Source organism: Fonsecaea erecta (genome assembly GCF_001651985.1).
Source record: "Fonsecaea erecta strain CBS 125763 chromosome Unknown Scaff1, whole genome shotgun sequence".
Lineage (NCBI taxonomy): Eukaryota > Fungi > Ascomycota > Eurotiomycetes > Chaetothyriales > Herpotrichiellaceae > Fonsecaea > Fonsecaea erecta.
Genome location: NW_017387244.1, coordinates 3,634,007 through 3,650,842, shown reverse-complemented (window position 1 = coordinate 3,650,842; position 16,836 = coordinate 3,634,007). Strand labels below are relative to the sequence as shown.

Here is a 16,836-nt window from a genome sequence, read left to right as displayed (position 1 = left end):
AAGGATTCTCTCCGGCTCAGGGCTTATGCTCTGAGCCTGTTCGCCATACCGCACGAGACACCGTGTCAGGCCCAACACAGGCTCTTTTCTGAAGCGTCAAAATCCCGTTAAGTTGCAAAGACCAATTTACAATGGAAGCGGCTGTGGAGATCGAGGAAGTGCCCACGAAATCAATGGCGAAGGGCGCAGAGACTCTTCTGGCGAAGCATCTTCATGGAAAGAAACAAGAGTGGGACACAATTATGGCGCATAAAGAGCCTTTGCGCCTGTTGGATTTGCCCGTCGACATTCTACAAGCCATTCTTCGAGAGCTGACACATACAAATGACCTGACATCCCTCGCTTTGACCCATTCAGCTCTACATGCGTTGGTCATCCCTCATATCTATGCCCGCTTTGATATTGTTTGGCCGGATGCCAACGCTACATTTGAGAATCGCATGGGCGTCGATGCTCTAACCTACGGGTTGGCAACTTTGGTCATGGCCCAGGACGTGTTTGGGGAGGCCCCGTATCAGCAGCAAACCCAACATGCCTGTCAGAACTGCGGCCACCGAAATCAGGTCGCTCAGACAGCCTTGGACCGGCCGAAAAAGATTCGACGTGGCAATCACTTTGCTCAGTACACCCGGAAATTCAGTCTGGGGAACGGGCCCGCCGAGTGGGTTCAGGAATATCTCATCACGAAAGAGGGGGGAAAGATGCTGGGGACTTTGGTCGCACTAGCAGTAGGACGGATGCGAAATCTTGAAGCCTTCATTTGGGACATGCCCACTGGTGTTCTTCGAGATGTCTGGATGGCTCTGGCTTCGCTCGGCAACCGCGATGACGGACAAGAATGTCGTCTTGAACGAGTCTGGGTTCGCTGGCATGACAATCAAGACCAGGGGCCTTTGGCCTCTCCTCCGCCACCGGGATCCATTCCAGGGCCGCAGGCTTCCAACTTGCCGTCCATTCTGGCGGGATCTGCCAATTCTCTCTTTCAGATTCCGCCATATCCTCGAGTCGAGTTCCCGACATTTTCGATTCTACCACCTCTCAGAAGCCTCAGTGTCCTCGACATCGACGAACTACCCTATGCAGAGGAGATGAGCGTTCTCATCGAGAGGTCCTTGGGAAGACTCCAGGAACTCCGTGTCGGCATAGCTTCGCACGCCCAATTCGACATATGGGCAAAACCTTTGGAGGACCGAACCGTTATTCTGCCTCCTATGCCTGGAATGGCTGACCAGAGTCCGCGGCCAGGAGGCATCCTCGGCATCCTGGTACATCGATTCTGCGACGCCTTCTCTCATTATGCACAGGATCAATCGTCGTCGACCTTGGGTTCGCAACAAGACTCAGCCCACCACGCTACGACCGTGGACACGTCTCGAGAACACGAGAGAGAGGAAGGCTCCGAAGAGTCAGTCAGCACTGCAGAGATAAGCCAGTTGGGTGCTCTCCTTTTTGCCCACAGTGTCCAGGATGACCACTCCGACATGGTTCCTGTCTCAGCGACAAAGCAACGATCACCAGAGGACCCCATTCCCGCCTTGGGCCACAACCAGATACACCACGCCAGCGACGTATTCCACGACTCTCAGAGAGAAGGTCGACCGGCGCGAAAGTTGCAGCTGGAGACGCTCGAACTGGAGCGTGTTTACCTGTCAATCGCGGTGTTTTCAAAAGCAGTCGACTGGTCACGACTGACGACTTTAACTCTTCTCGGCTGTCGAAACCACGATCAGCTGTGGAGAGCGCTTCGAAAACAGTTTACTCCTACCAGTCGGAGGAGAGCGTCAGCAACGCCTTTCAGGGTTTCAGCGAACGGAATGTCGAGCATGTTGCTTCGGTCGCAAATGAACACGCCCCCAACACCTACACCAGCGCGGTCCGACTATCCCCTGAGATTGAAGCGATTGCACACGGACATGGTATCTCAATCGTTGATTGCGTTCCTCAAGGACACTCTGGCACCGGACAGCCTCGAATGGCTTTTCCTTCAAGAAAACGCGAATTACAAGTCGTCGGTGACGGTCGACACGATATTCAGAAGCGCAATCCGACGGCACCGTTCCAGCCTCACGAAACTCCTCATCGACAGCACACTCCGAACCGAAGACCCAGAACGTCCTCACACCAACTGGAAGAGATGGGTGAGCAACCGTGAGCTCATCACCTGCATCACCAGCGGCAAAATGAAACTGCGAGAGCTAAGCATGTCAATCGACTACAAGGACTGGCACTATTTCCTCCGGCGTTTGCCCAATGCGACGACATTGCGCTCTTTGCACATCCCGCATATCGCCGAGCACATCAATGGAACGGTTCATTCTCGCGAAGCGGCATTGCAAGTCCTCGACATCGTTGCCCTGAGACCAGAGCTTGAGCTGTGCTATCTCGGAATTCAGACCCAGTGTTTCGAGATATTGGAGTATGCGACTCCTCGAAAGGGATCCTATTCAGGAACGAGCGGTGAGGATCACTCTGGAGACGATGTTGGACCAGGTGATGACACGGCGGCGCCACATCCCAGTCAGCCCCAAGCTCATCACGATCACGACTCTCACGACGAGGAAGCAGGTGACCACGGCGAACATGGCGATCCGGATGACGACAGCGATTTCGACGCTGTTTCGGACGATGGATATGACCTGACCGACGACGGTGAGGAGAGCGAAGATGGAGGAGAAGCCGGTGGTTCTGGTGGGCCGAAACCGACCTGGAGGTTGCGGGAGATTCTGTTCTATGATGACAAGATCTCGATCTTCAAGGCGAGGCATGGACGGTTGTAATACGAATACAAATGTAATCCACAGAATGTCAAGGGTTGGTCTATGAAACGATGATAGGAAAGGATGGATTAAAAGGAGGGATACTCGGTTGTGAATGGGAGGGATGAGGCGAATGGAACCGGTGGACCTGCGACGGAACAGTTTTGACATGGATTCCTCCTTTGCCGTCGTCCTACGACACTTACATGGGGACAGCAGCATGATACACAATTCAAAGTCAGACATCAGGCTCTCTGTTGTCAGTCCCTTGCGAACCACCACCAGATGAGATATATACATAGCACGAAATACAATCACAAAAGACTACCAAGACCCGAGCCCAACTACAATATCCTGGTGTTACTTACTCCGTTGCCGGGCTAGCAGCTCCTTCAACCGACCATCCATATATAAGAAGCGGTTAACAACCTCTTGCTCCTCTTCAGCAGCCTACTACTAGCCATACAGCCACCGACTGAACTAGTGAAAGTCTGCCTGACAGTCCCTCGTACAGAGCATCTACTCGTATGGTAATAAAACACAGCGAGCCCTGGTTTGCTTTTGAAAGGACCTTGCCTTCGCGTCGAGGAGGAGTTATACACACATGACCTCCATAAGCAAGCGAGGGTTGCCGTTGCCGTCGCCGTCCAGGGGCAAGGAAAAAAGGCAAAAGAACCATCCGTGCCTTGCTGGTTCAGTGGGTCGGTCGATCGGTTGTGAGACGCCACGGGAGTACGTCCATATACCTCATCCAGGGCAGGCAGAGCGGGTTGGGCATGATAGATCGATAGATCGATAGACACGGGTGTGATGTGTGTGATGTGTGTGCGTATCTGTGTGTGTGTGTGTGTTGTTCATAGATACGTGGGGCGGCACATGTCAGAAAACTTTCAGCTAAGCACGACAAATGTTCATCTGAGCAGTGTTCACTCGGACGAGAGGTATGTATGTGCAATGGTGAGCACGGGCACACGGGCACGTGGAAGAAGAGGGCTGGCGGGCGGGCGCGCCACGGGCCAAGGCCACTATGAAGGGGCGGGTGAGTGTGAACGAGTACGAGGCACGAGGCACCGGTGCATGAGCATTGATATGAATGTGGATATGGGTATGGATATGGGCCATCCTGGCGGTGGGAGTCAGTAACAGACCGACGAGGCTGTGGCTGCGGAGAAGACAAGACGGGATGGGATGGAATGGGATATACATGCTCGGACACGGCATCCTAGGTATTGCGTGGCAGGGGACATCCGTCCAATGTGCAGACAGTACTGAATGTTGTGTACATAATTAATTACTGGGTGCCTTTTCCGCTCGTCCCCTCGTGTCTCCTCCGCACAATATTGACGTCGATCGGCTTTGTGCATTCATTGCGTGCACGTGTATATAATATACTGTAAATCGAGAATACAGAATATATAACCAACCCCTCCGCCTCTCCCCCGCCTCCACTTCCTAGATACATATATATATATATATATGTATGAACCGAACTCGCCCGATGAATGTATTGATGGGGAAAGAGAGAGAGAGAGAGAGAGCGAAACTTCACGAACATCTCACGCGTCATCGGTCATGCGCGTCCATACATGAGTGAGTGAGTGAATGTCTTTCGCAGCTGCGGCTCTGGGAACAGCCCACACTCTCCCTTCCTACTCCGAGTTGTACTTGGTACCTGACATACATACATACGGAGTACAGTGCGTAGGGAAGCCCCGTCCGTCCACTACCGAAAGCACCCATGTCCCTCCGGCCCCCTTGCTTCGATCCATATACGCGGGGGGCAATCCTATACGTACCAGCAGCAGAACCGCTAATGACGGCGATGGTGGTGGTGGTGATACCCAACAAACTCCTTGAATACTGTAATGAATGCTGGAACGAGCGGTACACGGACCCGAGTAATAATAGTACTCATTTCCTCCACCCCTTGGAACGCAAGGGGGCCTGTTTAGTAATCTCGGGTGCTAATGACAAGTCGACCCGTCCCCCACCTGTAGTAATGATAATAATCGAATAAAATAATAACAATAGCGGGCAGTCACCGGGCGGTAGGGCTGGGTGTGTGGGTGGTTGAGTTTTCCTCTTGTCAGACGCGACAAATACAGGTACGGAGGAGTATGTGCGCATGAGCAATAATAATGTCCGATGTGCGATTTGGGTGGGCTGGTGTAGGCCAGCCGGGTGCGTGCAGGGGATGGTTATCAGACCGAAAGAACATGCGAGTGAGAGAGGGGGGAGAGGAGTCAGACGAGACAAGAAGGACTGACTATTACTCGGTAGGATCATGAAATAGGAAAAAACTGATGATCTATCATATGCATTCCATCGATTCCTCCTCGTAGTAGCGAGGAGCATCAAATAACGGTCATGCAGGCATAATGCAGGTACCGAGTACGACAAAGCAAGGGGCAGTGTCAGTGGTCACCGGCTACTACAAGGCCGCAAGGTAGCGAGGAATTAAGTAGTACCGAGTACCTCGTAGTGGTGGTGGCTGGAGAGCTTCTTAGTTACCTGTTTTTCTTCTCCTTTCTTTCCTTCCACGCAAGCCACTCCCCGCCCCAGTGACACCGCCACTGCCACCATGCATCGACGCACTCGCTAGCATGCATCCATTCTTAGCCATTAGATAACCAGCGACTTAGTCATTGAGTCGGGCAATAAGTCGGCAGTCAGCTTCGAACACAGACATTGCGCCGTCGTACGACAAAGTTCTGGTGACCGGACCTGAGTCTGAGGAGTTAGGCGTTTGGCCGACAAGGCTGAGAACAATATCCTGTTTGAGCCACCCAGGGGGGGTGTGGAAGGAAAGCGAAATGCGAAGCAAAATTAATAGTAACATTGGCCCCCAAAAATCCGACTCTCAACAACCGAACGTCCAAACAAACAGGCAAGGACTGCCGCCGCGTCATGTTCCACAGAACGAAACCAAAATACGAGGGCCCCTGTGTCGTCCAGTGCGTGTTCTTTACTCCTTCAGGAATTTCCCCTATCTGATAGACCGTGTCCGTTACCAGACAGGCACGAACTCTCTCTGCACGGAGCACAAGTACCGTGTGCCGCTGGATCCCCGTTGGGGATATGGAGACCTCCTTATCTCAGCAGCGAGTATTTCCACACTCTCAGAAAAGAATGGGGTTCAATGTGCCTAGTTCGAATACACCCTCATACCTGGTAACGCCATCGCCCGCCCGGAGTCGAGCCCGGCTAGTCAATCTCGGCCGTTTGTCGGGTGGCGTTTGCTATTGGCGGCTTGGAACGTATACAAATGTAAGTCCACCGCCGATTTGTGGCGACAGTCGAGCCTTGACGGCCCCGGAATTGGAAAATACAATACCTGGACAATGCAGCCATGACGCGAGGTATTTGGAATTCGTGTTTTTCCCCTGGCGAGATATCGTCTGGATGTTGTTAACATGGAACACCCCCGAATTCCCTAGCGGCCGTGCCCGCCGCCCCCGTCATCGTCATCGTTCCTCGTCATTTCGCCCATGTTTATGAATAGTGCGGTCGCGGTATCCATCCGGTAGACGGGGCGCATAAGAGGCAATCACGTATGTACGGTAGACAGCAAAGAATAACAGGCAAGGACGGTTCCACTTATGGTGGGCGCTGAAAAACAAGGAAGTGCAAACATACCCAATAAGACACATTCTCCGTCCTGTGGGTATCCCGGTCCCGATGAAGCCAGAGAGGGTCTTGTGGACTTCACCGTGTTGCCTTGCTGAGATTCTGGATATCTCAACCCAAGCTGGTTCGTTTTCCATGTCCCCCTGGATCGACAGGCAATAATACTCCAGGAGCCAGATTTAAAAATTGACCCTGTATCGTCTCCGAGTGGAGATTGAACTGAGGTCGTTGGGACAGGTAATGGGGGTTGCTAAAGCAGTCAGTGAGACGGCCAGCTTGCGATGAACCGTTCACCTATTCGAGATTGATCTTCTTTGTCGTGAGGAAGAGCCGAAAAGTAAGCTGAAAAAAGACTCGACGTTTCATACCCCTCCTCGCCTTGAGTGGCACGTACTCCTGGCGATTGGCCGTCCTTGGTGATAACGGTTTCTGTACCCTGATTCACCAGACTGTTGTACGAGTTGAAAGAGCTTCCAGCTGAGTGGAACTTCAGTAACCGCTCTGCAATTTATGGCGTTACCCTCATAATCCCTTGGAGAGATTTTGACATGGCCAGGATGTGTCATTATTGGATCCATTGGCTCTCGAAAGATCGACTCAGGGGAAGTGCTCGCGTGTCGCCATGACTATCACCCTCATTGTGAGGGAAGGGGCACGATCCCATCCAAGAACGCTCGTCCCAATACTAGGCTGCAAACATCACTCCCATCCTCTGCCATTGCCGCTTACAACTAGGGGAGTGGTGGTGAACGAAATGGCCTCATCCAGACCGTTTCAGACAGCTGGACCCCGGACGCTATGCCCATGCTTGTCTCGTCCGGAATGTGGCACACGTGACAAAAGAAAAAACTTCGCTTGCTGAGCGCCGTTAGTCCATACATAGGAGAAGTCATGAAGCTCGACTGAGACTGCGGGAGACATAAAAAACTGATGCAACTTGCGTCTTGTCCTGGGGCGTGCCAGGGCCTTCACAAACATACCCGGCTGCTCTTGCATGTGGAGCAATTGTCAATTGCACTTAGACGAGTAGGGTACATACTAGAAAGGGGAAATGGTTTTTCCAGATAATAAAAAAAGTTCTCGAGCTCGTTAAAAGATCAAAGTCAGACTTTCAGCCGTGCTTCAATAGTGGACAGCTCCACCATAATTGCGAGGGCCGGTGGACGCGATGAACCCAGTTCGCTCGGCGAATAGGAATGCTTCCCATGGGACCTCGAAAGGGAAATCTTTTGGCCCTTTGTGGAGATTATGCTTGATCGGCTGTGTGGACTCTAAACGTCTCCCCCAGGATTATCCTCAGCTTTCGTTACGGTTTGATTGTCGGAAGAACTCAACGGCAATGACAATCGTTCCGACAGAAATGCTAAGAATGTCGTCGTGGGATTGAGGCGGCTCGACCAGGATGCAGATCTCAGGGGCTCAAAGCCCGGAAAGGTACGCAAAGTTTCAAGAGCCACCATCGTGGTACCGATGTCAGATGTTAAACGTCCTTTTGATGCTGCCGGTCGCTCCATCGTGTTGAAAGTTGAGCCCAAACCATGTGTGTACTTTCAAATGAAGCTATCCAACGGGCGAACGGTGGATTATCGGTAGCGGTAAAGGCACCTGCTGGATAGACGGTGGACGTTTCCCTTATGATTGTAACGGCTGCATTGTGGTATGCCGTCTCCAAGAACACCAATTTGGTAATTTCTGCTCGATTGTGCTAGTCTGGTGGGATATTCTGGATCGAGAGCTGCTCCCTGTTGACCATCTGGGGCGCTTCGCCGCTCTCGTGAAAATAATTCCTCCTAGCCAAGTCTGTGGAGCGCAGCTGGTGAGAGCCTCGTGGTTCTGGCCGGCTGGGGCTTTCTCGTAAGCACTTCGCAATGAGGTGGAGAGTCAAATCAGTGTAGGAATGCTGATCTGCTGTGTAGCTTTATTTCGGTTCACACCACATGTTGTTCCAGCGTGGTCGTAATACAGCTTGTAAAGTCCAACGATTAGTGACACACCTAGCGAACGGTCCCAACCCCGGTTGTCCACATCCACATCGACGAAAGGCCCGCAAGCGTCCTGGGACCATGTCGGGAAAAAACGCGGATGACTCGAGGAGAGAACGACGGACGTTGGAGGCGGAAAATCTTGGGTTCAGACCAGAAGCGAAGGATCGAATGGAGACAGGGATCGACTCTTCCTCAGTGGAGCTTGACGGACTTGGAAGGAGCGATATGTGCGAGTAACGATCAGCTCAGGACTGACTAAACATATCGGGCTCTGTTCAAGAGGGAAGTTCTCACTTCCCCTGGCTAAGTCTTGACAGCTGAGACTGACAATACCGCAACCCAGGTCTCACGAGCCGCCGAGCCTGGATGGATGATGTTTCTCGCTTGGCCGCACCTCAGCGGCCCCGTGGTATACAGACGTACCGACGCGATCCGCGATCGCCGTCGTCCTTCCTGGCACCATCATCAGCCACAGAGGTATGGCGTGGACTTTTGAAGGATCCGGACTGGCACGCCAGCTGTGCGTATGGAGGACCATGGGCTTGGGGCAGGGCTGAGAGTAGTGTGTTTTTTTGGCGAGGTCAATCAACGACCCGTTACTCTGGTTGCATTATTGACAGATCATTACGCGCAGCCCCCTTCTTTTTTTAGTCAGGAAGAGCGGCGGCTTTGGCAAAACTGCCAGACGAGGTAGAAAATGGTAATATGCCGACGTACCCCACCCCGAGGATGGGTTGGTGGCCATCGATTACACGAGAAGGAGGGGGTAAAGGAGGTGACTGTCTCTGATGATACCTAACAGCCCTGGAAAGACCCTCGTGGTCCCTGCGAGCAAGCCGGTGTCGGACCGCGTGTTACGCTGACATTGGAGAGATGTGGCCACTTGACATGTGCCGTAGCATTCCCCTAAGCAGGTATAGATATGCGCCTGGGCACAAATCGTGAGGTTTGGGGCATCCCGTTCAGCCACAGACAGGGTCGAGCGGTGGACGGGATCGTCGACATTGGCGGTGCGTCTCTTGCACATCTAGAAGGAACAGGAGGCACCGTGGCGCTTCCAGCAATGTTCACGAGGCTTAGGGATAGGGCTCCTCGATCCAGATGTGTGATCTGGCCGCGTGAACAATTCGGCGGACAACGACTGCCAGGCCCTAAGCCGCACCAGGCAATAATATTGGCGGCAATATTATTTGTTCCGAATAAGGGGCGAGAGTGTTGCTCGCCACTGGTGCGGTGAGCTGTGGTGGATAGTAACGAGGGAGGAGAAGATGTCCACGGCGCTGGAACGCACGGCTGAGACGACGTCCTGTGAGGAAACCAGGCAACCGTAGAAGAGGATCAGGGCAGCAAGCAGATCGTAATATCGATCAGATCACATCGGGGCAATCACCTCAACATGGAGACGCGGGCCACACGTATTTAGCTACCCAAGGATCTGTCTGAGGACTGAGGCTGTATGTTACAGAGATGCCGTCAAGGTCCTGAGGTTGAGCATCCTGTAGCTGCTCCAGTCTCGGTACAAGACTCACTGTGAAAAGGGCAGAGGGGCAGGGATGCCACTGCAGCTGAGATGGAGATAAGGACATAAAAACAGAGAATAGAGCGAGAGAGTGACCGAGTTAGCGACATGACAATTGATGACAAGAAACGAAGAAGCGAGCGACAAGGGCAGCGCGGCAAGACAGGTGACAAGGGAGCCGGGGATGTGTAGCGGCATTCACTCATGCCACTCAGCGAGTCAGCAGTGTGGTTGAGTTGTGAGCACCATCAATCCCCGTAGGCACTGAAGTTCCTGGTTAGGTGGTGCCTATAGTGGCTCCCTAGGTGCCTATTGTGTCATGACGCTGTCCTCGGGCGGTTGGAGAAGCCTATTCGGATAACGCCCAGTGAACCTCCTGCCGGTTCCTGGTCCCTGGCCGGTGTGGAGTTCCCCTAGTCTTTCTCTGGCGCTCCCTGGTCGATCTCAGGATTGGCGCCTGTGGGTGCCTGGGGCCGAACGCCCGGCTTACCAAGCCAAGAATTTGAGAATGCCTAAAACAGCGCCAGCCTCGCCTCGAGCTACCACCCTGGCTGCCCCATGCCATTACCACTTTCTGGTTGGTGCCATCGTCCGCCCACCCACCGAGGCAGTCCGTAGACTGACGATGCATGTACTCGGTAATAGTGGTGGTGCAATTGTCCTCAGAACGTGTTGTTGGTGCAAGCTGACAGAACGCCAGCCAAATCACCCACCACGAGCCGTACACCCGCAATCTATGAGTACATGTGCCAGCGCATGTGCAAACATGCCCTTCTGCCAGGTCTCCCCTCTCCTCTCCCTCTCTCCTCTCACGGCTCAATCGTTCCCTTCCCAAGTTCAAGGTAGAGACTATTGAGATGTTCATTCTAACCCAATGTGGATTCTCCAGCCAAGCGAGCCATTTCCCTTCGGGCAAGTCGTCGGTCGAGTCGCCATGATCTGCCACTCAAGCGGGCTGCGCGTTGCCTCTTAGATCAAGCCTCAGCCCACGGGCCATGCCGGCTACAGCACTGGCTAGTGAAGCCCCGTCCTCTCTTGTCGGTAGTCGCTCGGTTGGTTCCTCGCGACCTGCATTCGGAGCCTTGTCCTCTGCTCGTATCCAGCGCTTCCTGCGACACAAAAATCCCACCATTCGAGCCTGCTCGCTCGTCCACTGGCTTTGGTCTGAAGGCGTTTTCAATACTCTTTCTATGCATACTGGGAACACTGTGAGGAGTTGCAAAAGTGGCGAGCCACTTCTGGAAGGGCAAAACTGCTCGAAATGCTGCTCCCACCTAAACCAAGAAACGGGTCTCCGCTTCTGAGGTCTACGACGTAGCATTGCAGCGGCCGCCCCCAGACCAAGAACGCTCGCTGCAAAGTATCATCGTGATCGCCTACACTCAGAAGTTAGAGTTTCCATGCTTTTGCCAGACAAAAAGAAGCCAAATCAATTCCAGAAATTGCACCAGTGTGGATCAACATTGCTGCCCTTTCCAGTCCCTCCCGAGCCACCAGTGTCCTGACGCCGTCACCAAGCATTTGCGCCCCATTTTCTTTGTCGTTGGCGTTGGCATTTCCATTGCCATTCCTAGGAACAATTGGCCATTGGGCCATGATTTGACGTTGCAAACAGCTGTCATGTCCCGGCCCAGCCCTGCCTATTCCACTTGCTCGTCGGATGCCTTGAAATCGTATCGTCGTCATCGCCATGCACTCCTAACAATCAAATTGCAAAACATCAAGATTCCTTTTTCGCTCGGTTCGAACTCTCCCCCTCAGGCCGCCCTTTACACTTGCCGCCCGACATGTGGCCGTTTCTCGCCGTTGTTCTCGTAAACTCCGTGCCACAGTGTGGGCAAACGGCTTTGACGGCGCTGCCACTCTTCTCTCTTTGGTGGCGAAGTAAGTTCGAAAAGGTCGAGAACTGACGTCCGTTGCAACCGTGATCCCAGCATTGTGGTTTGGGTCTGGATGGCATAATCTCGATTTCGGCGGGAGAAGATTCCAACGTAAGGGGTACCGCTGGGAAAGGTTGCATCGTCATCCCAATCGAGGGTAGTGGTTGTTGACTATGTTGTGGCTGACCGTGCAGGTACAGAGTATTCGGCGAATCAGGCGGGGGTAGGCTCAGCGCTGAGCCGTGAGAAGTTGTGCGGCCCACAGGGTAGAAGGCGTGGGCTTCCGTTTCATTATGGTGCAGCGGGAAATCAGTCGTCGTGTCTTGTTGTGCCGTTGGTGGCGGCACTGGGGATCCAAAATAACCCCCTTGGTGCGGAAAGCTGGTGATGGGGGGCGACATGCTGTACGATGGCATGTTGTACATTTGTGGCATCGTCGACCCGCTCTGTGACGGCATAGCAGCCATTGACGGCAGTGACTGTGTCTGGTGCAGCTGGTTTTGTTCGGTGGCGTATGCCAGCAACAAATCGCTTCGACTGTGACTGCGACCGCGCGACAGGCTGGGCCTGTGGTGCCGAATGGGTGTTCGGTCACGGATTGCCGGCGCGCTCATGGGCGCCTGCGGCGAATGAGAGGAACGTCTGCGATATGGCACCTCGGAATTCATTGAAGGTTGAGATACCATCAGAAGCGACTGTGACGGGGGGCCGGAAGTGTAGGCAACGCTCCCAGATGGCAGAGTCTCAAAATCTGACGCCTGATCAGCAACTAGTAACGGAAAATAAGGAGTGTGAAGCTGGGAGTTCTTACTCTGGAAAGAATTGAGCATCTCGTTCCCGTAAGACAAGTGGTTGGGGAATTGCGAGGACGGTGTCGGGAGAACTTGAGCAGCCATTCTAGAACGCATGGGTGTCAGTCATGCCCGTAAACCGACCAGTTCAACGGATTTCTACTAACCCTTGTCGCTGTAACGGATACTGTGGCAACCCGGACGGCTGTAGTTCTGCTGAAGCTGCTTGTTGTTGGTTTGGAGTCCAAGAGTACTGGTGGCTTGAATAAGGAAAGGGCTCTGGACGCTGCCTCTCCTCTAGGTGCGATTGTAATCCCGTGTTGGTCGGTATTATCGACCTGGCGTGGTCTTGTCCTCCCTGATAAGTGCCGACACGACCACTACCTTGACCACTTGCGGTCGAGACCCGGTTCTCGCCGTACGTCGCGCTCTGGGCTCGACTGGACGAACGCTCCGAGGCCGAAGGCGAGACCGACAAGATGGAAGGAGTGGACTGGCACGAGTTAAGGTACGCAATATTGACTGAGGCTACAACCGAGCCTGCAAGAGCAAGCTCGAGATATTCTGGATGATCTTTTTATGGTCGGGTTCCGATCGACGAAGTTCTGGTTGATAGCAACGGAGAGTTGGCGGTCACTGACTGTCCCAAAACCACCGGGCCCGCTCCGATAAATAATATCTCGAAATAGGTGCTGCTTTATCCCCGCGGTGGGAAAGGGTCCGCTCAGATTCTGTTACAGGCAAGACTGCGTAATGACGATATGCAATGATTGGCCGGTGTTGGGAGAATCCGAATTGCCTTTAGGCACGGCACGTTGAAGGCATAGACGAGAGATGCTGATGACCGGATCTTTTGAGGTCGAGGTGGATTGCTGATGCCACGAGCCTTCGACACGGGGATATCTTCAACGGATAAACTCTTTGAAAGCTCCCCCTTAGCGCAGCCCTATAGTCCCCGTCGTACGGTACTCATATGGCTTAAGAACGTTTTGATCCTTTTTGGGGGCCTGAACGATCCCAAGGGCGATGGACGGAGATGTGGCTCGAGAGAGGGGGGGGTTGTTAGGAAGCGTGCTGCCACGCCACGTTTTAAGCAGATGGAGACGGGGTGAACTGGAATGGATCAAAGCCCAAGCCGAAGATGACGGATGGCCGTTTGAAGACAATGTCGAAAAAGGGGGGGCCAGGCGGTTGTTCACATTGGGTAGCCAGCAATCGGGGGTCCTTCGTAAGAGCAGGTTGGTGGTGAAAAGGTCATTGCCAGACCAGGTCGGGCGGAGTCTGACCCGCGATCAGAAGTCCCAGAAATCAGATATCATACTCGCAGAGCCTAGCTTGTGAGATCCAGGGGAGGTGCTTGTTGCAGCTAATCACAGAGGACGGCACGCTCAACACGGCAAGAAACAGCGCGCTCAGGTACGGTGATGGGGGAAGTGGTCGAGGGGATCGTGGAGCGACCGTACATGGGCCCAAAGCCCATTGCCGGTTCACCAGCATAGCCCACTCTCCAAAGGCCATGGAGAGCGGAGCGACCTCAGCCACGGTCAGCACTGCTTACTTACATAACTCACCAAAACTCGTCTCCAGTGGGGCCAGTTTAGTAGTGCTGTGGAAACCTGGAAGCGCTGCCAGAATGGCTCTTTGTTCGAGAGCGACAAGCACCACCGTGGGTGGTAATCCGATGCGGACGGCGTACAGCCTTGAAATGACAGAACCACGTTATACGGAGGGTCGTGTAACCAACCATGGAGAGCTAGCCTGACTTGCATGGCGTCAGAAGAGGAGAGCCTGGCAAACCCGCCCGCCATTTAGCACCGACCAAGGACTGCAAGAGGTGAGCAATAAGCAGGTCAGCAGAGGGGTGGTGGCCACCACCACCAACCGGCCACCACAGCCTGGTAGGAGAGCTGTGCTGGAAAACAGTGTTGCAAAGGCTACCTGTCGATGGCGGGCGTCTGACCCCCGGCTTCGGCCGCCCTGTGGCCTATCAGCCTCGAGGGTTTCCAGAGGCCACAGCACAACAATTGCTTCATCCGGCAGGTGGCATCAATTTGTCTTGTTGAAAAAGATTTCATCAACTTCTACACTGTGTGTTTTTAGTCATGGAGAGTTAGCCCGTCCCGATGGTCGAGGAGAGACGAAGGTTGAGCGTTGTCTCTCTTGTCCTCCTCTTCCTCGTCGACCCCTCCAGGTGAGGGTGGCTAATCTCTAGCAATTCCCCAGTGTCAAACATTTTGCCAGAGGCAAAAGCAGCGTCCACCGGGCCCTCCTTGTGATAGCTTAACGTCGCAGGGGGTGCCAAAGGCGAACTCGTCCGGAGTAATCGTACGTACAGCGTCCCCGGTACTGGATGGTGAATTGAAAAAGGTCTGGCACTCCTAGTTGGCCCGATGGGGACCGAGTAGGTGGGTTGGTGAGGCTAAATTACGGGAGTCGAGCCCTGGAAAGGCGGCCTCAACGGATCGGCTGCTAGTGGAGGGCAAGTGACGAAGTGGTTGGTGGATAGGCACAGATGGCGAGATCAGTGGTGAGCACCAAGCACCACCCGGGGGAGGGAGAGAAAAGGGAAGCAGGGAGGCAGGGGAGCGAGGTGCGAGAGTCCGTAATAAATTCGCCCCCACGATGGCCAGCAAGAGCCCAGATAATAATTCACAGTCGACATGCATCACGGCATTAATCTTGCAGACCTTCTTGTGCTGAAGCCGATAGGCCACCTCGTGTCGGTCTTCTCGTTTCTCTTGCCGTTTCTTCTCCTAGCTACCCTCGCGCGTCGCTAAACCTCCAAACCCCCAGCAAGCTCGGAGATGGACGAATGCAACCAACCCTCACCTAACTCGAGGGGGCGTGAGTGGTAAGCTAACCTCTTGGACCTCGACGCTAATCATTTCGCCTCCATACAACAATACTTAATGCTGATTTAGAGACTGCGAGATGGCCAATCCGGGACCGCCATCCACGCCACTGTCTACCTCTTTGAGCGACCCGCTCCTCCCGTTCTGCTTCCACGGGTACGAGGTATATTTGTCGGTCGCCTGTCTAGGTGCCTCCGTTCTCCGCCCTCTGCTCAAGCTGTTGAATATGGGAGAAGAGATTGACCAGAACCAGAATCACAATGGAAACGAGCAAGTGACTGAGAGTCCGCGGCGACTCGTACGCACCATGTGGATGGCCACTAAACCTAGCAAGGACCGGGGTGTTTAATCCACTTGCAACAATCCTTGGGCAACAGACCCCGTTTACGTCAGAAAGTCGACCCAGAGGTGCCAGGGTATTGATGCTGCTCAAGCTCTCCAGCCAGCTACTGCGTCCTCAACGGGACATAAGCCCTGGGGCATCACTCTTTGGGAAGGTGTCGAATCCAACCAAATCCAAGTTCCTCGCGGAGAGTCGGAGTGGTACCTGGCGAGCTGGCTCACCAGCCACATCCAGGCCCCCAACGCCACGACCTGGAGGAAGCCACCGAAAACCTCATGATCGACCACTTCGCCCGGAGGAGTCTTCCCAAGGATATCATGTGCAGCAATTGGCCGATCATTCAGCCTCACCCCGATGTGGGCAAAGGGATCTGTGGCTTGAATCCTTTCGCTTGCACCTGTGGCTGATGGTCAACACGAAGGATTTCACCAGCCACTTACCCCGTGCTCCGGTGGCTGTTCACCCTGCAAAGAGGCACTACTGTTCTGTAGCTCCTAGGTACGAGTGCGGGACTACTCGTACATCCCTATTTCCTTCGGGCTCTGTAATTAGGGCTCTGGTAGCTACGAGTAAGGACCAGGATATCGGCATTCAGCGTGAGTTTGGCTGGCAGTGGATAACTGGGGCATGGCACCCCTTCTTACTTCGATTCAGCTTTCCGTCATCAGCTCGACATATAATTCAACCATGGGGCGGACATTCGGCCTGCGAGATTGTTTCGAGGAAGTATCAGAACGAAACTCTCACAACTTCAAGGAAGAATCTGACTTATTCGTCATGACGCAGCTGGCCCCATTGCTGTGCCGAAATTGGATGAGATGCAAAAACAGGTAACACATCTCCGTTCGCTTTGACGCCCTCTAGCACTGTACCTCGTATATCCTGCTACGTGATGCTTTTCGAGCTTCTTTGCCGACGTCCTGCGCAGAAGGGTCGGCACCTCATAGAAGATTACTACGGGTAACGGACGAGACGCAACCTCTTCATCCTGGACTGAGATTTTGCTGTTGAATGTAAAACGGCCACTAAGCGCATACTTCAGATTGGTATCACCGAGATCTGCGGGCTCCATCTTGAACCATG

General features: G+C 53.7%; 2 protein-coding genes across 2 annotated transcripts; one reads left to right on the top strand and one right to left on the bottom strand.

Annotated features, from left to right (window-relative positions):
- Positions 1–131: 131 nt before the first annotated feature.
- On the top strand, positions 132–2,777 carry AYL99_01281 (hypothetical protein; the record flags this gene model as incomplete). The annotated part of the gene is made up of 1 exon (XM_018832797.1): positions 132–2,777. One exon carries the CDS (start codon positions 132–134, stop codon positions 2,775–2,777), a length of 2,646 nt encoding a protein of 881 aa, XP_018698676.1.
- Positions 2,778–11,607: 8,830 nt separating this feature from the next.
- On the bottom strand, positions 11,608–12,663 carry AYL99_01280 (hypothetical protein; the record flags this gene model as incomplete). Its single annotated transcript, XM_018832796.1, has 2 exons — positions 11,608–12,518; positions 12,579–12,663. 2 exons carry the CDS (start codon positions 12,661–12,663, stop codon positions 11,608–11,610), a joined length of 996 nt encoding a protein of 331 aa, XP_018698675.1.
- Between the last annotated feature and the right edge of the window lie 4,173 nt (positions 12,664–16,836).